Source organism: Nyctereutes procyonoides, unplaced genomic scaffold (genome assembly GCF_905146905.1).
Source record: "Nyctereutes procyonoides isolate TBG_1078 unplaced genomic scaffold, NYPRO_anot_genome, whole genome shotgun sequence".
Lineage (NCBI taxonomy): Eukaryota > Metazoa > Chordata > Mammalia > Carnivora > Canidae > Nyctereutes > Nyctereutes procyonoides.
Window position 1 is genome coordinate 986,425 of NW_026575020.1, and position 24,651 is coordinate 1,011,075.

At 57.2% G+C, this 24,651-nt stretch overlaps 1 protein-coding gene across 5 annotated transcripts; it reads left to right on the forward strand.

The window, feature by feature from the left end:
* The first annotated feature begins 2,906 nt into the window (after positions 1-2,906).
* UBTF (upstream binding transcription factor) lies at positions 2,907-19,216 on the forward strand. Of its 5 annotated transcripts, none has more exons than XM_055326740.1 (21): positions 2,907-3,333; positions 6,294-6,419; positions 7,882-8,057; positions 8,613-8,696; positions 8,794-8,949; positions 11,340-11,404; positions 11,691-11,811; positions 12,172-12,282; positions 12,623-12,756; positions 12,920-13,061; positions 13,355-13,396; positions 13,521-13,634; positions 13,721-13,876; positions 14,250-14,405; positions 14,508-14,618; positions 15,007-15,095; positions 15,200-15,389; positions 16,370-16,417; positions 16,521-16,592; positions 16,682-16,825; positions 16,913-19,216. In XM_055326740.1, exons 2-21 carry the CDS (start codon positions 6,362-6,364, stop codon positions 17,036-17,038), a joined length of 2,295 nt encoding a protein of 764 aa, XP_055182715.1. In that variant the 5' UTR covers positions 2,907-3,333; positions 6,294-6,361; the 3' UTR covers positions 17,039-19,216. The 5 variants fall into 5 exon arrangements, with proteins under 5 accessions (XP_055182715.1, XP_055182689.1, XP_055182721.1 ...); XM_055326714.1 differs by lacking the exon at positions 2,907-3,333 and adding an exon at positions 3,635-3,805; XM_055326724.1 differs by lacking the exon at positions 2,907-3,333 and adding an exon at positions 4,876-5,163.
* The last annotated feature ends 5,435 nt before the right edge of the window (positions 19,217-24,651 follow it).

Below are 24,651 nucleotides of genomic sequence, written 5' to 3' on the forward strand. Positions count from 1 at the left end.
CAGGAAAAAAAAAAAGGAAGACATCTTTATGTCATTATCTTGAATAAACATTAAAAAACAGAACATTTAGGGGCACCTGGGTGGCTCAGTGGTTGAACATCTGCCTTTAGCTCAGGTTGTGACCCCAGGGTCCTGGGATGGAGTCCCAGTGGGGATCCTGCTTCTGCCTCAGCCACTGCCTATGTCTCTGGCTCTCTCTGTGTCTCTCATGAATAAATAAATAAAGTCTTTAAAAACTAATAAAATAAAAAATAAAAGTAAAAAGCAGAACATTTCCAATACACATTAAAGGACACATGTTTGAAAATAATGTTCATCTGTATACCACGAAATAAATTAAATAAATAAATAAATAAAATTACTTCACGTACACAAGGAATTCAAACACTACACTTTGGTTAACGCATTCCAGGCACACTAGGGGTTTGATGTGAGCTGCTGCTGGGATACTGGCAACCTAGAGAAGTGCTGGGGCCAAGTGGAGAGTGTGTAGCTAGGATTATGCCTTGTCACCAGCCTGGCTGGAGTTATGGAAGGCTAAGGCTTTGTGTCAAGGTACAGGGTGGAAAACTGGAAGGGAGGGAAGGTAAATTAGGAGAGGGGGCAAAGAAGAAGGACCAAGGGCAGATTCCCTCAGAGTCTGGCCCATGTCCCAAGTCCTAGACTCTTGACCTCACCAGAGAGACACAATAGATGTAAAACAAGGCAGTTGGTTTCCAAGTGGGAAGAGTGCCAGATGGGTGTTTTTTTTTTTTTTTTTTTTTTGCTGCCCAAGGAATGAAAAATCAATAATAATCATTTTTATGATTCATGTTCATCCTGTTTTATTCCAGAGCACTTTACCGAAAGGCCCCTTGGCCCAGCCAAGAAGCTCAGGGCCAGGAGCCAGGACACCTGGATTCTAGATCTGTGTGTGAAAGACTTAGACCTTTCTTGGGATCCAAGTTTCTCAGTTGTGGCAAGTGACATTGTGGAGCATTCTACCTACAGTTTATATACATCATCTCGGGTGACTCTCCAACCCCTGGGGAAGAAAGCAGAGAACGCAGGTTTGCTATTCTCATTTTATAGACAAGGAAACAGGATCAGCAGATGAGGTTAAGAGATGTGATCAAACACACACTGCTTAAGATGGTGGGGAAGCTGACAAGCTGGGAGCTGTGACTTCTGACTCTAAACCCTTTGCTCTTTCCCAGACAAAACAAGAAAGTCAGGAGGCACCTGGGTGGCTCAGTGGTTGAGCCTTTGGCTCATGTCCTGATCTTAGGGGTCTTGGGATCCAGTCCTGCATGGGGCTCCCCACAGGGAGCCTGCTTCTCCCTCTGCCTATGTCTCTGCCTCTCTCTGTGTCTCTCATGAATAAATAAATAAAATCTTAAAACACACATACGAAAGTCAGTCCGTTTTCTAAGTACAGTGTGAGGTGGTTTGATCCTACACAAAATACTCTGAGTATGCTCCAAGGGCAGAGCTGGATTTGTGCAGACTTGAGCTGTACAATGTGTGTATGTGTGGGTCTTTAACAAAAATAATACCCAACGATGAAATAAAATTAAGAACAGGGCACTACAAGGCCCCGCAAATGAGGGACCATGAGCTGAAGCTCCATTAGCAACAAGGTCAACCGGCCTCTCCTACGTGCCCTGCCCACTCAAAAATCCGGTCGCACCAGATCTTGACAAGGTTTTCCTCCCTGTTTGTAAGACGTGGCAGATGTGGGCTGTGGAAGTCCTGGGAAAGGAATCTCATTTCTCCCAGGAGACAAGAGGAATTACAGCAGCAGGGAGGCCGCTGAGTGAGGATGGAGAAGGCTGTGTGCCAGCGGAGAGTCCAGAGGGGCCGGCGCCCCGGCTGGCCGCGGTGCGGGCAGTCCGCAGAGTCGGTGCGGGAGGCGGGCAGCCCGGGAGCCCCGGAGCCCGGCGCGATGGCGCTGCCCGGGGAGCGGCGGCCCAGACCGCAGGCTCGCCTGTGGGAAGCGGGCGCTCTTCGTCTTCGGGCTCCCTGCGTCCTGACAACCCTGCCTCGGAGGAGGGGAGGCAGAGACCGACGACCGCAGCCGGCAGCCCCGGGAGGGCGGATGGCGGTCCCCGCCCCGGCCTTTCGCCCCCGGAGCCGCAGGACGGCGGATGCCGCAGGCCTGGGCGAAGGCTGCCCCGCGGCGGCTCGGGCGGCGGCGGGCCCGGGTGCCAGGCTACCCTCGCGGCTCCCCGCCGCCGCTGGGGGAGGAGGGGGCACAGCGCCCGCGGCCTGCTTTCCCAGGGCTGGCCGAGCCTTTTTGACAAGCTGATTGCATGGCGGGGATTGGCTGGTCCGGGCGTGACGCCGGTAACAACAAAGGTGGAGTTGGAAGAAATTAGATTAAAGGAGAGGGGAAAAAAAAAAAATTAAAGGGGGAGCTGGCAGGGGACTGGAGGCAGAGACCGAGGGGGAGATGCGCGAAGCGCGGTCTCCTGGCTCCCGCTTCGCCCCGGAAGCCCCTGGCGCAGACCCACCGGGATCACGCTCTCCGCCCCAACCCCGGCCCAACTACCGAAACCGGGGTGGCGGGGGGAGGCTGCTGCTTCTTGAGAAATCCCCCTAATTCCCACCCTGACACCCCTTGCTACGGCCCAGGGGGAGAACTTTTTGATCGGACACCTCGGATCCTAAACCCGGAGGAGGTGAGGGGCGTTGAGAACAACGAGAGGCTCGCTCTAAAACCCGGAAGGCCCTCGCGGGGAGCCGAGATCCGGCAAGGCGGGGTGCTCCCCCGGTTTTTCAATGTGTTGCAAATCTAAGAGCTTCTTACTTTTTTTTTTTTTTTTGTAACACCCCCCCTCCTTTATCCCCCACCCCCTCGCTTTGGCTTCAGGGTTGCAAAAGCAAAGAGCAATAAAAAAAAAAAAAAAAAAAGCCGCGCACACACTCAGACACACACCAGTGGCGACAGGGGAGAGTTGGAAAGACGCAGGAGAGAAGCAGGAGGCAGGAGGCAGCGGGGAGGGAGCAATGGGAGCGGGAAGCAGGCAGGTTCCCTCGCAAATACCCCTCCGGCCCCACGTCGCTTCGCCGGCCCCGGCAGGGGAGCCAGGAACCGGGCTAGCAGATGGAGGAGTGGAGCTCGCTCTAGGCAGCGGGCTTGGCCGGAGAATGGAGGAGCCGCCAAGCGACCGGCTGATTGGAAGAGAAACGCAGAGCGATGGAGGCGGGGGTAGGAGGACGATTTCTCTGCGGGGACTGGCGGCGGCGTATACGCCCGGGTCGGGCGCTGCAGAGCTTGGCTGGCTTTCAACCCGCGCTCGCCGGCTCCAGCCCCGCGCGCCCCCACCCCCAGCCCTCCCGGCGGCTCCGCAGGTGAGTGCGAGCTGGGGGCAAAAAAAAAAAAAAACCCCAAAAGTCTCAACACGCCCGCCCTGCCCCCCCACCAAAAAAAGAAAGAAAAGCATTTTTTTTTCTTTTTCTTTTTTTATTTTCGTGCAGCCCCCATCGCGGTGGGAGGGAAGGGGGTGAGGCTGAGTGGCCCGGAGGAGGCGGAGGGGCCAGGCGAGGCCGGGGTGGCCCGGGAGGCGGCGGCGCCGAGGCGGCTCTGACGGGCGAGCGCTCGGAGCGGCGCTGCGCTGCGCCGAGGCGGGCGGGCGGGCGGGCGGAGCGGGGCGGGCGGAGCGCGGCGCGTGGGGCTCGCCATTAGCCGTCGCTCCGCTTCGCCATCTCGGGCTTTGTCTGGCGACTCGCTGCCCCGGCGTCGGCTGCGGCGGAGCTGCGGCTCCGCTCTTCGGCCCGCCGCACCCCTAGGCGCCCCTGGCCCGCGCTCCCATTCACACGCTCGGTAAGTGAGCCCGGGCTCCGCGGATTTCGGGGGAGAGGGGTTGCTGCGAGTGGCGGCGGCGCCGATCTCCATGCGCCCGGGCAGGCCTGGGGAGCCATGCCGGGCTGGATTGAACCGGCTCCCAGAGCAGCTCCTCCGCCGGACCCCATCGCCCCCTCGCCGTTTCCGGGGTGTAAAGGAGCAAAGGGGATTTTTTTTTTTTTAATTTGCAGGCATGGCATTTTGTACGGGTATTTTTTTTTTTTTTAAGTTTCGTGTGTGTGCTGTTCGGAAGCAAGGGGACCGCGAGGTAGGCGCCGAAGCCTGGCGCCGGGATGGGCGTGCGTGCGCCCCAAGCCGGTGGCCACGCTCCGGGGTTGAGGGTGGGCGCGGAGCGCCCGCTCCAGGAGGCGGGAGAAGGGAGCGGGTGAGGACTGCCGTGGAAACCCGAATCTGAGCTGGGAGGACTTGGGGGGAGAGCTCCGAAGCAGGGCTGCGGGCACCCCCTCAGCCTCCCCGGCCGCCGGGGGGCCCTCCGGGCACCGTCTCAGGCGGCCGCGCCTCGCGCCCTCCCTCCCGCGCCGGCCGAGCCTGCTAGTTCCCCCGCGGGTCTGGCGAGGTCGCTCTCGGCGCCCGCCCGCCCGCCTCGGCTCCGAGCCCCGCCGCCATCCGGGCGGCTGCGTGTCTCCCTGCCCCGGCCCCCCCTCCCCGGCAGCAGCAGCAGCCGCCGCCGCCGCCGCCGCCGCCGCCGCCACCGCCGCCACCACCACCACCACCACCACTACCACCACCCCCCTCCCCTCCTTCCTTCCCTCCGCCTCGGCCGCCCGGGTCCCCCAGCTCCCGCCCCTCCTCCCAGCTGCCCCCCGCGGAGCCCGCCCGGGCAGGCTGTGGGAGGGAGCGGAGCCGGCGAGGCGGGCGGGCTGGCGCTCGCTCCCCGGGGGTCGGTGTGCGCTCTACGGGGAAGGACGCGCTCGCTGCCCCGCTTCTCCCGCCCCCCCTCCCGCTCCTCCTCCTCCCTTCTCCCTCCTCCTCCCCGCTCCGGCGGCGGAGGCTGCGGCGGCGGCGGGGGGTGTGCGAGCTGAGGCCGGGGCCGGCGGGCGGGCGGCGGGCGGGCTGCCTGCAGGCGGAGGGCGCTGTGCTTTGTGCTTTTCGCCGCGAGGAGCAGCAGGCAGCAGCAGCCACAGCCGCCGCCGCCGCCACAGCAGCAGCCGCCGCCCCAGCGCCGCCGCCGCCGCCGCCGCCGCGCCCGGAGGAGGAGCCGCTGCCGCCGCGGGAGGGAGCTGCGGCTGTGCCCGGCCGAGCGGGGGAGGGCGCCGCCGCTCAGAGCCGGGGAGGGAGCCGCCGGAGCGGGAAGCCCCGAGGCCGCGCTGCGCCGGGTAACCGAGGCGGCTGAGGACGCGCGCCGGGGTCGGGGCCGGGCGGCGGGGAGCGAACCGCGGGTGCCGTAGACGCCGGGGGAGACCCGGGCCGCCCTCCAGGCAGGGGACTGGACGAAAGAGGATCAGGGCATTGGAGAGGACGCCGAGAGCCGGGGGAGGGGAGGGCAGGAAGCGAGGCCCGAGCCGAGCCCCGGCCGCGGGCACAGGAGCCCGCGCTTCTCCGAGCCGGCAGGCGCAGTTCTCGCCGGCCGCCGGAGGGGGCGGCGGGGCCGGTGAGCGCTGCGCCCCCGCCTCCCGGCCGCCGTCCTCCCGCCCTCTCCTTGGCTCAGCTCCCCGGAGGCCAGGGCGGGGGCGCCGGCGGGGCTGGGCCGCAAGCTCGGGGGAGGAGGCGGCGGTTCCCGCCGTGGTCGCGCCTCTGCGGCGGGCTCCTCCGTGCGCGTCGGAGTGGCTGGGCGGTGGCGGCGCCTCCGGCCGGGGTGGGTGGCTCGGGGGCGGGGGGCAGGCTAGGCCGCTTCTCTCCGGCTGCTCGCCCGCCCAGGCGGGTGGGGACGGCGTCGGGAGCCCGAGAGGGGGGGCGGCGGGAATCCGGATCCGGTCCCCGGGGGCGGTGCGGCCGCTACGCTCCGGGGCCGGTGGCGGCTGCGCTGCGTCCGGGTCCCCGCCGGGTTGCGGAGGCGGGGGGAACCGGCCGGGGGGAGGCGGGAGGAGGAGACTGTGGCGCGCGCCCGCTTCCGCGGCCGCGCGCGCCCTTTACCCGCCCTTCCTCCTCCCCCGCCCTCCAGCCTGGGGCCTCCCCCGGGCGGGCGCACAGAGGAGGAGGAGATTTTTTTTTTTTTTTTTTTTTTGGCCCGGGTGGGGGAAGGAGGGCGGAGGGCGGGCGCTCGCTGCACGCGGGAGCTGGGAGCAGTCTCTCGCGTGGGCAGGGGAGGGCGCACGCGGCGGAGCCGGGCTGCAGGGGCGCGGGGGGGCCGCACTCCCACACCCACAGACCCTCTAGGTGTACCAGGGTCTTGGCAGGGTCTCCGTCAAAGTGCGGACTTGTGCCCCCCTCCCCCTTGGGGGAGGGAGGAATAGAAAGTCCCTCACCTCGCATCCCGCCTGAGTGGGGACTGGTGTCTCTTCTAAAGGGTGAGGTGGTTTTGACCGCGGGTTGCCCGGCCAGCACGACCCAAGGAGGAGGCTGGACGGCTAAAGAATGAACGGAGAAGCTGACTGCCCCACAGACCTGGAAATGGCCGCCCCCAAAGGCCAAGGTAGGAGCACTTTAACTTACGTCCTCTTTTCCCACATGGCTGTTTGCGGGACCCCCTCTCCTTCGAAAGGGGTTAGACAGTCCCTGTTCTCTGAATCGAGGTGAGGGGGTTATCTTCAGTTTTATGAGTCAAGTTTGGCTAAACCCAAGTTATTTGGCCTTGAGGCTATAAACTATATTTTCCACACTTCATTCTCCCCCTTAGAGAGAGAGGCTTATGAGAGCCTTCATTCTGGGATTCCCATCTGGCCAGAGTTTGCCCTTTCCTCACCCAGAGTCCTGGAATGGGAGGAAGGATGAGCAATGGGGGGGAGGGGGAGAAGGGAGGGATTGGCAAGGCTTTTCAGGTGTTTTATTGTTATTCAGAGGACAAGGTTTTGGGTGAGGCAGGTGGAGACTGGATATTTTGGTGGTTTGAGGCTCCAAGCCATAGGAGGTCCATAACTAGATCCTACCCCTTCCAGGAGGGATCCTGTGCGGATGGGGGCAGGGGGTTGGATGAAGCTGAGCATCTGGCCCTGACAGGGACGCTGAGAGGACTGAGGATTATTGGTCCATGTGACCCACCCTGTGGCAACCTTGACCCTGGTTACCAGATGCAAATGCAAATAAAGAGCCCTTTTGACTCCTAGCCCTGGTTGTTCTCCTAGCTGACCTTCCAGGGTAGCCACCCTCCAGAGAGGCCTGCTGAGGCTAATTCAGTGGCTGGAAATAGCTGGTTCAGACACCCCCACCCCCACCCCCCGCCCCGCTTTTTTTTTTTTTGCCTCCACGGGGAGTTGGACCCAGAAGACAACTCAGAATTCTGGGGGTTCTCCCTGGAGCCAGGGCCCTGAGAACCTTTGCTCATCTGCTTGTCTTGCCTCTCAGCTGCCCCGTATGGTTCTTCCATTTCCATTCCATTTTTCTTACTTGCCCAAAATTGCCCATGTCTCCAATGTTAGTTTCCAGCTGTGCCAGAGAGAAATGTCTGCATGGGTTCTCCTTACTGCCCACACTCCACCCTCAGCCCTTGCACATCCACGGAATCCACCTAGAACTTAAACTTGGCAACACATTTCGACGTGGTCTGCCTCCCTGCTTCCCTCCCCTCTCCTAGTAAGTTAGCTGTTTTCCCACCAGGTCCCAAATCACTGTAGCTTCATTTCTTTCTCTTCCCCACAATAAATGGTAGTCTGTGGCAGCCTGGCATGTTAGAAATGACCATAGTTTTGAAGTAAACCAGACTTGACTTCAAGTCTGGCTTTCTAGGTATGATGCTCTCTGGTCTGGAATACCCGTTCCAATCCACATGGTCACAGTTTTCTCTTGTGACTAGGTCATGTCTTGTCTTTGCCATCACATCAGAGATCCCCAGGGATTTGGGATGCCCAGGGAAAGAAGGATTGAGCACTTAAGGACTGGGGAACAGATTGGGGGGAAGCATGAGCTGGGCCTGATTTGCCTTTCTTGCCCCTCCCCAGACCGCTGGTCCCAGGAAGACATGCTGACTTTGCTGGAATGCATGAAGAACAACCTTCCATCCAATGACAGCTCCAAGTTCAAAACAACCGAGTCACATATGGATTGGGAAAAAGTAGCATTTAAAGACTTTTCTGGAGACATGTGCAAGCTCAAATGGGTGGAGATTTCTAATGAGGTAACTGATCCCCTCCCCCTTCTGCTGCCCCCTTCCTGACACATCTACGTGAACCCCTGCCTCAACCTTCCCGGTGGGGGAGAGGAAACAGAAGTCAATAAACAGGAAGGAAAGAGACCAGGCGAGGTGCTTATGTGGTCGCCCTTGTGCATTGGGGAGGCGGCACGGTTGATAGCACTGGCCTAGAGCTCTCAGTTCTGCCGCTTCCTAGCTGTGTGGCCTTGAATACTTACATCTGGGATCTTCTCTCGCCTGAGCTGTTCTGGGGATTGAATGAGGTGCTGGCATGGACAACACATCGAGGTCAGGTGGTCACCTTGTTGTCGTCCTTTGGTGTGTACGGACTGTCTGGTCCTGTGCCATAGGCGTGGGCCAGTGCCCGGGTGTTGTCTGCGTGTCAGGCACTGAGTCGTGGCTGTTGGCTCCTGCCCCTCCTCGTCTGATAAATTCAGGGTAGTGGAAAGTAGAGGAGACCTGTTGGGAAAGGGGGTAGGCTCTAGGGTGGTGTTTCCCTCTCCTGAACTTCCTCTTGCACTCACCTCCTTTCTTCTCCAGGTGAGGAAGTTCCGAACATTGACAGAATTGATCCTTGATGCTCAGGAACATGTTAAAAATCCTTACAAAGGCAAAAAACTCAAGGTGAGTTTCCAGGAGGAGGAGCATGACGTGTAAGAGAGGAATGGTCCAAAGAACAGATACTGTCTGACCTTCACCGTGTCCTTGACCCTCCTTCCAGAAACACCCGGACTTCCCAAAGAAGCCCCTGACCCCTTATTTCCGCTTCTTCATGGAGAAGCGGGCCAAGTATGCGAAACTCCACCCTGAGATGAGCAACCTGGACCTGACCAAGATTCTGTCCAAGAAATACAAGGAGCTGCCAGAGAAGAAGAAGGTGGGGGGAGGGGGGCAAAGTGGGGAGGAGGGGAAGGGCAGGGAGCAGCTGGTGCAGTGTAGGTCAGCTGTGGGGGGAAGGCATAGAGGGACATCAGGGATGGGGTGGGTCAGCAGAGCAGAGTGCAGGGTCCTGGGCAGCCAGACTCGGTCCCCTCCTCCCACTCCCATACACTGTCAAGTGCAGGCATGGTCGAAGGTGTGACCCGGACTGAAGCAGATGCTCGGACAAGCCCTTTCCCCCCACAGACAGTCCAGTGTTGCCTCATCCAGCTTTACCTCTCTGCTCGCATTCTCACCGTTAGGCTGGCACAGCAGCTCATCCTTGGACAGTTTTCACTGTGATCTCACTTGGTGCGTGCAGTATCCTCATAAAGGGAACCCCCAGAGAAGGGGTTATTCCGGTTGTGTGGGCAAGGAACTGAGGCCCAGGAGGGACTTGCATCCTGGGTCACACAACTAGCAACAGCAGAACAGCACTTGGGTGCTCTTCTCACCGCCATGTCCACACATATTAAGTGGGCTTCCTTCCTCCACGTTCAGCCAAGGATTTGCACCTTGTCCCTTGTGGCCTCGTGCTGCCAAGTGGACCCTCACAGAGGGCAGCAAAGCAGTGGAGGAGCCTGCAGCAGGGCCCCAAGTGAGATGGGGAGAGGAGAGAGATGGACAGCCAGGGTGCTGGACTGTGAGGTGGAGCCAGGGAGAGATGTCGGTGAGGGGCAGTGGGAGAGACAAGAACGCACATTTACTGGAAGAAGAGACAAAGCCTTACGTGGCCAGGTCTCAGGACGTGGCACCGGCTGCCACACCATACATAGCCCTCTGTCTTCCTGGTTTGTGCACTCTGGCTACAGACTCCCGTGCCCTTGGTTCTGTATCCAAAAAGAAGCCAGCTTGGCTGGGTGAAACCAGCTGTCTACACCTGCTGTCCAGGCCAAGCAGGAGTAGGAATTAAGAGTTTTCTTTGGCCGCTCTGATGGGGATGTTGCAGAGCTGACTGTACACACAACACCCAGACTCTCATGGAGAGGGAGGGAGAGGCAGAGGGTCCGAGGACCAGGGAGAGTTAAGAAACTATGTGGTAGAGTGGACAGAGTGCTGGCCTGGGGGACACGAGACTTGGGGTTCTGCTCCTGACTACCACTGAATTGTTCTGTGTGTGACCTTTGGTAAGTTACCTCATTTCTCTGGACATGGTCTTTATCTGAGGTGCAGAGGATAAGCCCAGTCTGCTTGTGCCTTATTCTGAAAGCTGCTGTTCTGTGTGAGGAGGGCTGAGATTAGGCAGAGTAGGCTGGGCTCTGCTCCCCATTTTCTACAAGAACCACAGGGGAAGGTGAAGCTGGTTCCTCCTGTGCCTGGACCCTCTTGTGAAAGGCAGGAGTTGGACTCAGTTGCCATGAGCCTCTGGATGCTTCCACAGCTGACTCTTGTGAATCGGGGGAAAAAGGGAGAAAGGAGAGCTGGACATTGAGCAGTAGTGAGGACAGGAGGTAGATGAAGGAAGGAAGAAAAGAAGAGAGGAATGAAGAGGCAGGAACAAAACGGAAGTAGGCGGGTGATGGCGGGAAGGGAGGCCAGCCCTATAGAAAGAGGTGGAGGAGAAGGAAGAGAAGCCAAGGCAGAGGAGAACCAGTCGGGTGGGGGAAGGGGAGCTCGAGGAGCCTGCCAGCCAGGAGCTTGGAGAAGGGATCAGTTAGGGAAGAAGGTGATGGGAAGGGGTTTGGGATGGGGAAGGCATACGAAGGATAGTCAGGGTTCCAGGGGGACCACTCAGCAGATCGGGAAGAAAATTCAAGTTGAGAGATCTATGAGAATGTCATTCCCGTTGCAAGAATTCACTCTGGGTGCCTTCAACACAGTCTACCCTTGGGCCTTACTTGAAAGCAAGACTCAGCCTGCCCCCGTCCCTGTGAGCCATCTTTGAAGCAACAGACCAACAGTAGCTGCCACAGACCTGAGAGGAGGGAATAATAGGGGCAAGGCCTACACCTCCTCCTAATGTATTGAGGAGAGTTTTGCGGTGTTGGGGAAAGGTGGGGAGGTAAGGTCAGGGGAAGTCCCAGCTGTGTCACTGCTCACTGTGGCTGGGTAATGCTGGGTCCCACTCCTGGGACTCTCCCTATCTTGACAGGAGGGAATAGGACATAGGATGTATTCTGGGAGGCCCCTGTAGCTCCCACTGTGTGGCTCTAAGCTAGCAGTTGGGGCTACGGTTGAGCCCCCCCCCCCCAGCCCAGCCCACTGGAAGGCAGGCCACCATCCCCTGCCAGCTCATGCCACCTTCTATCCACATCACCACCGGGAGGCAAAATAGCTAGCAAGGAGGACTCAGTGGCTTTTGTAGCTCAGGCTTTGGGTCGTGGATGACCCCATCCCCTCCTCCCCCAGATGAAATATATTCAGGACTTCCAGAGAGAGAAACAGGAGTTCGAGCGAAACCTGGCCCGGTTCAGGTAAGGCAGTGGAGCCCAGAGGAGGGCCACAGGGCACTGGGTGTGGCAGGTTAGGGTGATACCAACCAGAGCCTCGAGCTTGCCATCTGTGAGGCATGGAAGATGGATGGGTTATGTGTAGACCCTAGTGGGTCACGCTCAAGGGCAGGGACAGGCAGGTAGCCACTGTCCCACTAGGCCCCAGTTGGTAGGCCTAGGAGCCTTGGTGGGTGGGGCAGCTAGCTGGGGGTCTCCCTGGCAGGATCCCCCTGTACCCGCTGACTATTGCTCCCCATGCCCTGGCTAGGGAGGATCACCCTGACCTAATCCAGAATGCCAAGAAGTCGGACATCCCTGAGAAGCCCAAAACCCCCCAGCAGCTGTGGTACACCCACGAGAAGAAGGTGTATCTCAAAGTGCGGCCAGATGTGAGTGTCCGGCCAGGGGGTAGGGATGGAGGGCACACGGTGGTGGCAAGGGGGGAGCCGCGCCAGGTCGGCCGGGCACGGTGCAGGGGAGCAGGAGAGGAGGCCCCTCCCCAGGGGTGGGCTGCATGGACAGGGCCTGGGCCAGCTGGCGTGCGAGTGTGTGCGTGCGTGCGTGTGTGAGCCTGTCCCCTTGCACCTAGGCGGGATTCCCGCCTCTCTATTTTCCCCTCCTGGCCTGTGGGGGACACTCCTGTGACCTCCTGTGGCCTGAGGGGGTGGGGGCCTCTGTGCCCCCTTCCCCCTTCTCCCCTCCCCCTGCCCCTGGCTGCCTGTGTGTGTCTGACGGCTTTTGGTTTGCAGGCCACTACGAAGGAGGTGAAGGACTCCCTGGGGAAGCAGTGGTCTCAGCTCTCGGACAAAAAGAGGCTGAAATGGATTCATAAGGCCCTGGAGCAGCGGAAGGAGTACGAGGTTAGGCTTCCGCTGCGCTCCTCCCCATCCGGCTCTTCAAGAGCCTCTGCCCTCTGACTCTGTGGCCTCCGCACTCTGCGGGAGGCAGTCATTCCCTGTCCCTTCATTGAGGGAGGGGCCTTCTGGGCCCCTCACCTCTGCCCCTACCTTCCCCGCCCACCCCCCCATGAGATCTCAGGCTAGGGCAGGGCAGGGCACCACGTGTCTCGTGTGACATAGCAGACACACGGCCACCCCCCAGCTTTGCTCCCTGCCTCCCCTCCCCAGCGGCTCTCCCCCCTCCCCAGCCCCCGCTAACCCCACACCCCGTTGCCCTCCATCCCCCCACCTCACTCTGCAGGAGATTATGCGTGACTATATCCAGAAGCACCCCGAGCTGAACATCAGTGAGGAGGGCATCACCAAATCCACCCTCACCAAGGCCGAACGCCAGCTCAAGGACAAGTTTGATGGGCGACCCACCAAGCCACCTCCGTGAGCACTGCCCTGGGGTGGGTGGGTGAGTGGGCACGAGGGCTTCTAGGGAGCTGGGCCATCCAAGGATCTCGGCCAGGTTCTGAAGTTGAGGAAGGCAGGTGCCCTGGACTGCCCTGGTCACTCAGGGGGGTTGCTCTTCTTTTCCTGCTGTTTCTGATAGGAACAGCTACTCGCTGTACTGCGCAGAGCTGATGGCCAACATGAAGGACGTGCCCAGCACTGAGCGCATGGTGCTATGCAGCCAGCAGTGGAAACTGCTCTCCCAGAAGGAGAAGGATGCCTACCACAAGAAGTGTGACCAGGTAGGTTGTGCTAAAGAGGACGTCTGGAGACCCTTGGGGCCTTGGGAGTATCTGACCCCAACTAGGGGTCAGTCAGTGGTCAAACGTGTCTCAAACACCTGCTACAAACTTGGTCTGGTCTGCTAGGTTTAGCATCTGGGCTGATCAAGCCAGATGGCCCCGGGCTGCCTGTCTAGTGTCTATAGAAGGAGATTAGGCCCTGTCCAGGCTCCGAACATTTTGTAGAAGGCTCTTGTCCCTTGAGAACGAGCAGGTATGTGCCCACACTGACCCTGACTCCCCTTCTTTCCTAGAAAAAGAAAGATTATGAGGTGGAGCTTCTCCGTTTCCTAGAGGTGAGTGTTCTCGTCGGTGGGGCATTGGGCAGAGGCCCTGGAATTAAGCAGGGCCCTCTGGACTACCTGGGAGGAGCTGGCTCCCAGGTGCGCAGCCCCATGCCAGGTCTTGTCTCTGGACCAGAGCTTGCCGGAGGAGGAACAGCAGCGGGTCCTGGGGGAGGAGAAGATGTTAAGCATCAACAAGAAGCAAGCCACCAGCCCCGCATCCAAGAAGCCCTCGCAGGAAGGGGGCAAGGTGGGCAGGGGGCACAACGGGCGGTGGTGGGGGAACATGGGGCTCCCTGTCCGCACCCCCATGGACCGACCTCTGTCCACCGACAGGGCGGTTCAGAGAAGCCCAAGCGGCCGGTGTCGGCCATGTTCATCTTCTCTGAAGAGAAGCGGCGGCAGCTGCAGGAGGAGCGGCCCGAGCTCTCGGAGAGCGAGCTGACCCGTCTTCTGGCCCGCATGTGGAACGACTTGTCGGAAAAGAAGAAGGTCAGGCTCCGGTCAGGCTCGGGGGGCTTCTCCCCCAGGGGCGGGCCACACTTCCTCAGCCACGGCCTGCGCCTTAGCCCTCCCTTAGCCCTCCCCTGTGCCTGGGCTCAGGTGCCGAGGGGGCCGCAGCTCCGCAGCCGGGAAGGCGGGAAGGCATCCGCCCCGGGGCCGGCTCCCCGGGGAGCAGAGCCGGTTGGCGGGCTGAGCCCCAGGCTGAGCCCCAGGCGGGGGACATCTGCGCCAGCCCAAGCCTCTGCCGGCCCCGCTCTCCCTGGGGTGGGGGGGGGAGAGCCTCCACTGTGGACGGGGGACGCGCGCCCCCTGGGGGCGGCCGGAAGGCTGACGCCCTGCCGGCCCTCCCGGCCCTCCGCAGGCCAAGTACAAGGCCCGGGAGGCGGCGCTGAAGGCTCAGCCGGAGAGGAAGCCGGGCGGGGACCGCGAGGACCGGGGCAAGCTGCCCGAGTCACCCAAGAGAGCCGAGGAGATCTGGCAGCAGAGCGTCATCGGGGACTACCTGGCCCGCTTCAAGGTGGCAGGGAGCCCGAAAGGGGTTGTTCAGTGGCCTGCCCTCGAGGGCCGGTTCCAGTCCCAGGTGACCCCTCCCATAGCTGATACCTCTGTTTGTCTCCAGAATGACCGGGTGAAGGCCTTGAAAGCCATGGAGATGACCTGGAACAACATGGAGAAGAAAGAGAAACTCATGTGGATTAAGAAGGCAGCCGAAGACCAAAAGCGATACGAGGTGGGAAGAAGGGCTCTGCTGGTCAGCATGGTGGCCCCTAGGGAGCTGAGGGTCAGAGCACCCTTTTGGGCCAGCAGCTGTCCTCAGTGGGTGGGCTGTGGAGCTGGGAGTCCCAGCCTTGGTTGTGTGACCCTGAGCAAATCTGCCAGCTTCCTTCTCTGAGCCTCAGTCACACATCAATCAGTCCATGGGGGCGGTGAGACCAGTCATGTGAGTGTAGTTGTGACAGCACTTCCAAGCAGGGGCGCCTGGCCCAGGTGTGACCTGTTAGGACGTAGCCCCTCTGCTCGGCCTCAGTGTCTAAGGCAACTGATGGCGTGGGGCAGATGGTAGAAATAATTTTGGGTGAGGGGTGGAGTGAGCATGACTCCTTTGAGTGTCCCCACAGAGAGAGCTGAGTGAGATGCGGGCACCCCCAGCTGCTGCAAACTCATCCAAGAAGATGAAGTTCCAAGGAGAACCCAAGAAGCCTCCCATGTGAGTCTAAGGGGGCTAGAACCCACCTTGGCCGCAGGAAGGGTCATGGCTGGATGACTGTAGGGTAGGCGTCCTAACCCTCCCTGTGCCACTCCACCGCCTAGGAACGGTTACCAGAAGTTCTCCCAGGAGCTGCTGTCCAATGGGGAGCTGAACCACCTGCCGCTGAAAGAGCGCATGGTGGAGATTGGCAGCCGCTGGCAGCGCATCTCCCAGAGCCAGAAGGAGCACTACAAAAAATTGGCAGAGGAGCAGCAGAAGCAGTACAAAGTACATCTGGACCTCTGGGTCAAGGTGAGAGGGCTGGGGGCGGGGGTACCTGGGTGGCTCAGTGGTTGGGCATCTGTCTTTGGCTCCGGGTGTGATCTTGGGGTCCTGGGATCAAGTCCTGCATTGGGCTCCCCTCAGGGAGTCTGCTTCTCCCTCTGCCTAGGTCTCTGCCTCTTTCAGTCTCTCACGAATAAATAAATAAAATCTTAAGAAAAAAAAGGTGAGAGGGCTGGGGACCCTTGGAAGGAGAAGGCAGCATCTGCCTGGCCTGCCTCCACGATTCCATTCATTGTTCCATTCATTCGAAGTCCTATGATCGATATCAAAGAAAAGAAACTCAGGTTCAGAAAGATTAAGTAATTTACCCAAGGTTACACAGCTAGTAAATAGAGTAATCCAAGCCAGATTGTCTTGTCCTACCTCCAGCTGGGACCAGAGAGCGTCTCCCAGACTGGTTTGGCCTCAAGCCTCAGAGCTCTTCTTGGGCACCTTGGTTGAGCAGTCAGGTTTATAACGTGGGGAGAGCCACCTCTGTCACCCCCAGCTATCCAGGCAAGTTAGCCAGGGACCCTGGGAGATAGCAGGGTTTGTGTCTAGAGGTTTTGGGGAGCCACAGACTCCCTTATCAGTGACTCTAGGCTTGTTGGGTGGGAGTGATGATACCAGGCTATGATAGTCATTGTAGGGGGCTTCTCTGCTGAGGAAGGCCCTAACTCTGGAGCCTCCCCTTGACTGTAGAACAGTAGGAGGGACATGAAAACCACAGTCCTAATAACAGGGTAGCTTAGAAAAGAATTCAGGGCTTCTTAGGGGTTAGTCCTGGACTGTCTTCGCAGATCCTGGGGGGCACTCTGCAGAGACCCAAGGTATGGGGAGAGTGGCAGGAGTAAAATGGGGTAATGGTATATAAATGCTTAACCCACTGCCTGGCTTTTGGTCAACACACTCCCATCAGCAGTAGTTTGGGTGGCGTTCCAACCTTTACCTCCTTCTCTGTCTCCCAGAGTTTGTCTCCTCAGGACCGTGCAGCGTATAAAGAGTACATCTCCAATGTGAGTGTGGGAGCAGGGTGGTGCTGGGGAAAGGGGGGGGTTTGGGGGTCCACTGTCTGGAACTCCTGGCTTCTCCCTTCGTCTGTGTTCCCCTTCTCTGCAGAAACGTAAGAGCATGACCAAGCTTCGAGGCCCAAACCCCAAATCCAGCAGGACTGCCTTGCAGTCCAAGTCGGTAAGGAGCTCCTCCAAGATGGAGGAGGGGGGTCCTCGGTGTCTGGAGGGGTGTGGCACAGACCACTGACGTGCCTCTGCCCCTCCCAGGAGTCTGAGGAGGATGATGAAGAGGATGAGGAGGATGAGGATGAGGACGAAGAGGAGGAGGATGATGAGAACGGGGATTCCTCTGAGGATGGTGGGGACTCCTCTGAGTCCAGCAGCGAGGACGAGAGTGAGGACGGAGATGAGGTCAGGCAGCAGGGCGTGGTGGGAGGGCAGGGTGGCCCTTACCAGGACTGCCACCTGGTGACCGCATTCTTTGCCCCCCCCCCCCAGAACGAGGAGGATGATGAGGATGAGGACGATGACGAGGACGACGATGAGGATGAGGACAATGAGTCTGAGGGCAGCAGCTCTAGCTCCTCCTCCTCGGGGGACTCCTCGGACTCTGACTCCAACTGAGACTCATCCCACCCAGGGCTCCCCTCCCCAACTGACCACCTTTGTTTCTCCCCCATGTTCTGTCCCCTGCCCCTGGCCTCCCCCACTTTCTTTCTTTTTCTTTTTCTTTTTTCTTTTTAATTCGGTGGGGGAGGGGCTGGAGGAGCCCAGGCCAGGACTCTGCAGCCTCAGAGACATCAGCCCTGGGGGGCCCTCCAGGGAGTGCAACCATCAGACTGAGCCACCACTGGACCGGCCCGGCCCACCCCTCTTCTGCACTTGGGGTTCCGTCATGGACAATGGACCTGGGAGTGGGGTGGGGGGTCCCAAAGAGTTCAGTGAGGCCCTCCACACCTGCAGCCCGACCCATGGGAGGGTGGAAGCTTGGGGAAGACCCTTCCTGTCCTGGAGGGGCTTGCCGACTGGACCCCTGCATTGGAACTGGAGGCAGGGAACACGTGGGGGGAGAGGAGGGCAGGAGCCTCAGAGAGAACAGGCGCCGCCCCATAGCCCTCTCCCCTGCCCTCTGCAGGAAGGAGCTGCCTGGACCCACTCATGGGGGGGAGGGGGCAGAAGTGTTTTTTATATATGTGTATATATTTTTTTTTTTAAGCTCTGAGCTGTCAACGAGACGTTTCCTACCGATCTCGGCTGCCGTCTCTGTTGTCATTTCTGGGAGAGGGAGGGTTTAGGGGGTAGGTTTGGGACTTTTTAAAAACGGTCTTGATGTGAATGGAAAAGTGCGTGCGCGCGAGCGAGCGTGTGTCGCCTGTACATAGCATGGGTGCACCTGTGGATGTGTGCAAAGGCGTGTGTGCATGTGTGTGTGCGCGCGCGTGTGTAAGAGAAGGGAGAGCCCACCTCAGTCTGAATCTGGTGAATGGGTTGGTAAGGGCCAGGGAGATGTTGATCCTGGTGGGAACAGGCTGGGGCAGCCCCTTTCTCCACATTCTCTGCTTTGCCTAATCTCTGATTCAATTGGCGGGGGGCGGGGTGGGGGGGTGTACTGACCACTCTAATGCTTCCTATATATCTGCTTCCCTCTGCCAGGGCCACATGACTCTGAGCCGCCGCTGGTCTCCAGTGGGGCATTGGGAGGGGGACAGACTGGGTGCACCTAAAAGAGCTTTTATTTAGTGGGAAGGACCTTCCCAGTTCATCTGGGAGGTTGCCTGGCCACCTTAGGCTCAGAAACTGGGCTTGGGGAGATAGATGGGAAGCTCTTAACACACACCCCTCCTGCCTTTCCCTGTATCCTCCAGCTCCCCCACACCCCCACCCCATTCCCTTTGATTTCTCAGGTCTGCTCCCTTCCCCGCCCCTCCAAACCCCCAGGTGGGGAAGGGGTCTGCAAAGGCTGCTTTTGCAGCTGTCCTAACCCTTCCTGGCCATCTCCAAATGTCTGGTACCCTAATCCCTAGACCCTTAATAAGCCAAGCCACCTTATCTCTGTGGATTGAAATTTTTCATTTTTTATTAAATTTTGGCTTTTTTTTTTCTTAAAATCATGTTAATGACCTATTTAGTGGGGGCTTTGTGCTTTTCTGCCTCCCCTCTCTGAATGAAAGCCAAGGGATGGGGGAAGAATGGGAATTCCACCCAGGAGGTGGGATGGGAAAGGTAGGTCCCACCCCCAAAGGAAAGCAAACAATCTGCTTTGCCTCGGACGTGGTGCTGGGGGTGGGGAACCTGGGGGGGACACTCCCCTCTCCCACTCTCCTTCCTTTGTCCTGACCCTGACACAGGGGTTCATAGGTTCTATTTCTTCCCCAAGAGCCCCTGCAAAGAACCCCATTTTCCTGTCTGAATGCCCCTACACTGTTGTGTTTTAGTGGAATGTGTTTTCATTTAAAGACAACTTTGAATGGGGCACTTTTTTTTTCGTGTTTTAAAAATCAAAAATTCTTACAGTACGAACAGGGCTGTGGGGAGGGGGGTGTTGGTGCTGTAAGAGGTCACTCTGAGTGCATTTTGGCACTGGGATGGGATGGTTGGAGTGGGAGGACCCCCCCCACTCTCTCCCCTTTTTTTCTAATATTTAAGGAGTGTTTTTGTAGGTTTCAACAACAACCACAACTTGAATTTGTATCATGGGAGGTGGGAGGGAGTGTCTTAGAGGTGTCTGCCTAAGCTTAAGGCCAACTGTAGAAGTTTTGTTTTCCCTCTTTTTGTACAATAAAGTGAAAAACAAAGGTTTGACTGCTGTCTGGTCACTGGACTCAATGAAGGGTGGGGTGCAGGGGTTACCCAATAGGTTCAATAGGGAAAGACTTGAAGCTAGCTTGTTTGCTCCTTCTCTAGAACCATATTTCTTTTCGTGAGGATTCCATAGGCAACCTACTTTCATACTGTTTTGTGCTATTATTGCACTTCCATTTCAGTTTATTCACCTTGGGTTGTCAAACCACTAAGGACTCTCAGAATTTGGGGAACAGATACATTATTTTCTCCCAGAGTGTATTGCCCTGGGAAACTGACGGCAATGGACTCTTAGGGTCAGGGGTTCACCCTGGTCGTGTACGGACTTATCATTGGGAGTTGGGGTGACCCTCCCACCTTGAGCTCTCTGCCTCACCCAAGGTTAGAAATGACTTCCCCTAGCTCCACCCAGGGCTCTTAGGGGAAACAGGCTGGGCTGAGATGACTCGCCCTCTGGGGTTAAGGAAGATAGCCTTCCCTGCACAGGCCTTGGCCAGGTTCCTGGAACTGCCAAGGGCCGGAGACCTAGGCCCCATACCCTTGTGTTCTTGTCCAAACTGCTGGAAAGCTTACTACCCTTCGTGGTCTCCCAATTCATCACATCCCACTTAACCACTTCCCTAGGGTGACTCTAAATTCACCAGCACGTTCATCGTTCCATCCAGTGGACGGTTGTCCATCTCTTGACTTCTTGGTCTATTCTGCTGGCATTGACTCCTCATTCTATCCTAGGCATTTAGGTCATCTTATGAACCTCCAATTATCACCTATAGGTAACTAATCCAAAAGGTGGTATCTACAGAGACCATTCTTCCAAATTGCAAACCTGTGTAGGTTTCTGTGTATTGTCTGAGGTCTCTTGCAGGCAGCTCAAGGCCAAAAACGTCACCCTCTAGTTATTCAAATTAGAAACTAGGATACCAGCTTTCACTTCTCTCCCTCTTAGACCTTCATATTTATTTGCTCACCTGGACCTGTCCATTCTACTTCCTGTATCTCTCCCAAATCTGTCTACCCTTCTCCAATGCTGTCAACCCCATCCGAATCAAGGCCACTACAACTTTTTTGCAAAGACTTCCTAAAACTGACCTTCCTGCTTGCCCTCTTGCCCCTTACAGTCCATTCTGCACACAGCAACCAAAGTCATGTTTTATTTATTTTTTATTTTTTATTTATTTATGATAGTCACATAGAGAGAGAGAGAGAGAGAGAGGCAGAGACACAGGCAGAGGAAGAAGCAGGCTCCATGCACTGGGAGCCCGATGCGGGACTCGATCCCGGGTCTCCAGGATCGTGCCCTGGGCCAAAGGCAGGCGCCAAACTGCTGCGCCACCCAGGGATCCCCAAAGTCATGTTTTAAAAAGAACTCTGGGGGGATCCCTGGGTGGCGCAGCGGTTTGGCGCCTGCCTTTGGCCCAGGGCGCGATCCTGGAGACCCGGGATCGAATCCCACATCGGGCTCCCAGTGCATGGAGCCTGCTTCTCCCTCTGCCTGTGTCTCTGCCTCTCTCTTTCTCTCTCTCTGTGTGACTATCATAAATAAAAAAAATTAAAAAAAAAAATTTAAAAAGAACTCTGGGGCCTCCTGGTGAGCTCAGTTGAAAAGTGTACGACTCTGGATCTTGGGGTCATGAGTTTGAGCCCCACATTGGGTGTAGAGCTTACTTAAATAAACAAAACAAACAAAAAAACTTAAAAAGATAAAAAATTTTATCGCTTCTGTACAACTTACATGACTCTAAAAGGTCTGGCCCCTGCTTCCCATTTCGTACCTTCTCTCACCCTGCTCTTCCTAATCACCCACAATGATCCAGCCAAGTGATCTCTTTTGTTCTTCAAACATGCCTACCACAGGGCCTTTGTACTTGTTCTTTCTGCCCTGAATGCTAATCTCTCAATTCTACCCACAGCTGGTTTTCTCATGCTTCAGGCTTCAGCTCAAATGGCACCTCATACACAGGCCTTCCCTAATAATCCCTTCCTAGTGAGGCCTCCTCCTCTTCCATCTTGTTTTTTTTTTTAAGATTTTATTTATTAATTAATTTGTTCATGAGAGATACACAAAGAGAGAGGCAGAGACATAGGCAGAGGGAGAAGCAGGCTCCCTGTGGGGAGCCTGATGCAGGACTCGATCCCAGGACCCCAGGATCATGCCCTGAGGCGAAGGCAGACTCTCAGGTACTGGGCCACCCAGGCATCCCCTACATCTTGTTTCTGTATTTGTTTACTTGTTTATTGTCTATGTCCTCAAGTAGAAGACACCTTATCTGCTTGTCTACAGTAATCCCAGCACCTAAAATGGCCTGGTATACATTTGACACTCAAGAAACATTTGCTGAATGAGTTACTAAGTACTGCTGACAAGGCCCTGGGGAACCTGTTGCCCCTGCTGGTCTCCGCACCAATTCCAGCTATACTAGCCATCCATGTCTCAAAACATACCACACTCTCTCTCAGGGTCAGTACACATTCTGCCTATACAAGCAACCATTCTCTCTGCCTCTAATGTTCCTCTTCACCTCACTGTCTAGTTTATTTAGGGCCCTCCTTAAAAGATCACTCCTTCGGGACTCCTGGATGGCTCAGCGGTTGAGCATCTGCCTTTGGCTCAGGTCCTGATCCCGGGATCCGGGATGGAGTCCCACATTGGGATCCTTGTGGGGAACCTGCTTCTTCCTCTCCTTGTGTCTCTGCCTCTCTCTGTCATGAATAAATAAAATCTTTTTTTTTTTTTTTAAAAAAAAAGATCATTTCTTCAGTGGTGGTTGGAGGTCTTCTCTGACCCCTTGATTAAAAGATATCCATGTCATTTGTTTCTTCAGCAGCCCGGATACCTTCACACTCATCAGACTTTGCTGGGGTATAAACTCCACTAGGACAAAGTCTGTGTGTCTCTCTGGCTCGCTGCTGTAACCCCAGGGCCTCACCCAGTGCCCAGACTAGCGCAGTCCTTAGTGTTTATTGACTGACTGATGCTAACTGTGGAGACCAGGCATGTTCCCAAAGAGGTCACTGCCACACAGCAGCCCAGGCCAAGGGCCGGATGAATAGAACAATCCACTTGTAAAGGAGTTTGGTGTGAGGATGGCCATGGGTGGGAAAGTGAGGAAGAATTTAGATAAACAGGGAGGAGACAGGAAGGCTTCCTGGGCATGTGTAAATTCCTCAGCGCAGATATACTGGGCATATTCAGAGTCTAAAAAACAGATCAGAATCACTGGAACTGAGAATTCCTGATTCACATTTTGGAGGTTCATGAAGGCCAAGTTCAATGATCTTTGGAGAGTCTCCACCAGCTGGTCCCACAGTACCTACAACATATACCAAACAGAACTTGTCATTCTCTTTATAGTCTCACATCTCTTCCTCAGAGTTCCCCATCTCGGTTAAAGGTGTTTTCAGAGATTCTTTGTCTTTTACCCCATACACCTCAATCAGTAACAAAAATCTACTGACTCAGCATGCCAGAGTAATCTATAAAATCCAAATCTGATCAAACGGTTCACCTTGGGGACTCCTCGTGGTCTATAGGGTTAAAGCCCATATTACTCAGCACACCTTTAGTCCTGTATGGTCTGACCTGCTCACCTCCTGCTGTTTATCCATCCATTCCCATGTTCCAGCCAATTCCCCAAACCGAGCCGTACTCCTGAAGCTTGCTGTTTGGGATGTCTAGTGCCTTCCCAGCCTGCCTTGTCCTAGTTCATGTCCCACTATTAGAAGACTTTACTGACGAACTCTCTTACATCATTTCATCTGTCCTTCTGGGCACCCCATCCTGTGTTCTCTCTTTCTCTTTTTAAAAATATTTTATTTGAGAGAGAGAGCACACAAACAGGAGCCGGGGTGGGGGGTGGGGGGTGGCAGAAGGAAAGGGAGCAGCAGACTCCCCGCTGAGCAGGGATCCTCTATCCCAGAACCTTGGGATCATAACCTGAGCAGAAGTCAGACCCTTAAATGACTGAGCCACCCAGGCGCCCTCTTGTTTTTTATCAGAGTGTTTGGCAATTATTTTCTTACACTTCTGTCTACCCTACAAATTATGAACTTCTTGAGAAAGCACAACTGTCTTATTTCATCTTTGCATCCCAGCACAGAACACTGTAAGAATTCTTAAAGCATGCAATAATAACAGCTACAGTTTATAAAGCACTTAGGCGGAGCTAAGAGCTTCACATGCACTGACCTGTCAGTCCTCACAACCTAACGAGATAGGTACTATCATCATACCCGGTGACAGCAGAGGAAACTGAGGCAACAGTTCATTTGCTCGAGTTCATTTGCCAAGTCCACAGATTCAAATTCAAATCTGACTCCTGTTTTTAACCACTTAGGACTATTGCCTCAATGTTTGCTGAAGACCAAACAGTCAACAACGGTCCCCAAGTGTATGATTGAGGACTTTCCTCGTTTAATCCCATCTTCTAGGGGGAGGGGGCTGTCAGACCCCCGTTCCAACACTGCAGACCCAGAGAATAACCGAGATGGAAGCGCCAGTCTGGGCACTGGTCGCGGCTGGGAAAGGCCTTTTCCTCCCGAAGGCAAAGGGGAACTCGGAGGGCGCGCGACCACGGGGAAGTACTACCCCGGGGAGTAGCGCGGGGTCGGGGGAAGGGTCTGGCTGGGGCCAGGCAGGCTGTCCGAGAGGTGGGGGGTCCAGCGTGGGTTCCGGAAGCAGGAAAGCCGAGCAGGTGTGGGATCTAAATTAGGCTGAGGGCGGGGAGGGCGCTCGGCTCAGAAGGACAGAGGTCGGCCTCCGCCCTCAGCCGAGGACCCTCATCTCGGGCGTTCGTTGGCTCGCAGGCCTGCAGTGGGCTGAGACCCGCCCAGAAACAGGGGATCGGAGGCTGGGACGAGCCCCTCTGGCTCCATAGATTTCCTGCCTTGAGGTGCTAACAGAGCCCCACTTCAACTCCGGCCTCTTCCGAGAAGTGGCTGCACGCTACGGGGTAAATGCCGGCGTTGGGGCGCCGGGGGGCGGGAGGAGGTGTGTGTGTGTGCGGGAAGAGCCGGGAGCCCCGAGGGAAGGGCGGGGGATCCTGGGCCGGAAGGCGTCCCAGGCTCGGCTGGAGCCGGCGCTCTCTTTCGACGCCACCCGCTGCCCCCGCCCCGGAGCCGGCCGGGACGGCACAACGTCTCCGCCCCCAGCGCACCGCGCACCTCACCTTGAACGGCGCTCCACCCACCACCATCCTATTGGGCCGGCCGGACCGAGGCGAGACGGCGATTGGCCGAGGTGGCCGCCGAAGGCCCCGCCCATCTCCCCGCCCCCGTCCCCGTCCGCCGGTACTTTGGACGGCGGCGTGGCGCCCCTCCTCCCCGCCCGGTCCCCGCCCCCTGGAGCAAATGCTGCCGAGCTGCGGCCGCGGGGCAGATGCACGCGCTCGGGCCCTTCTAGCAGGCGCGAGCAGTCGCTGGGCGCGCGAAAGCGAAAG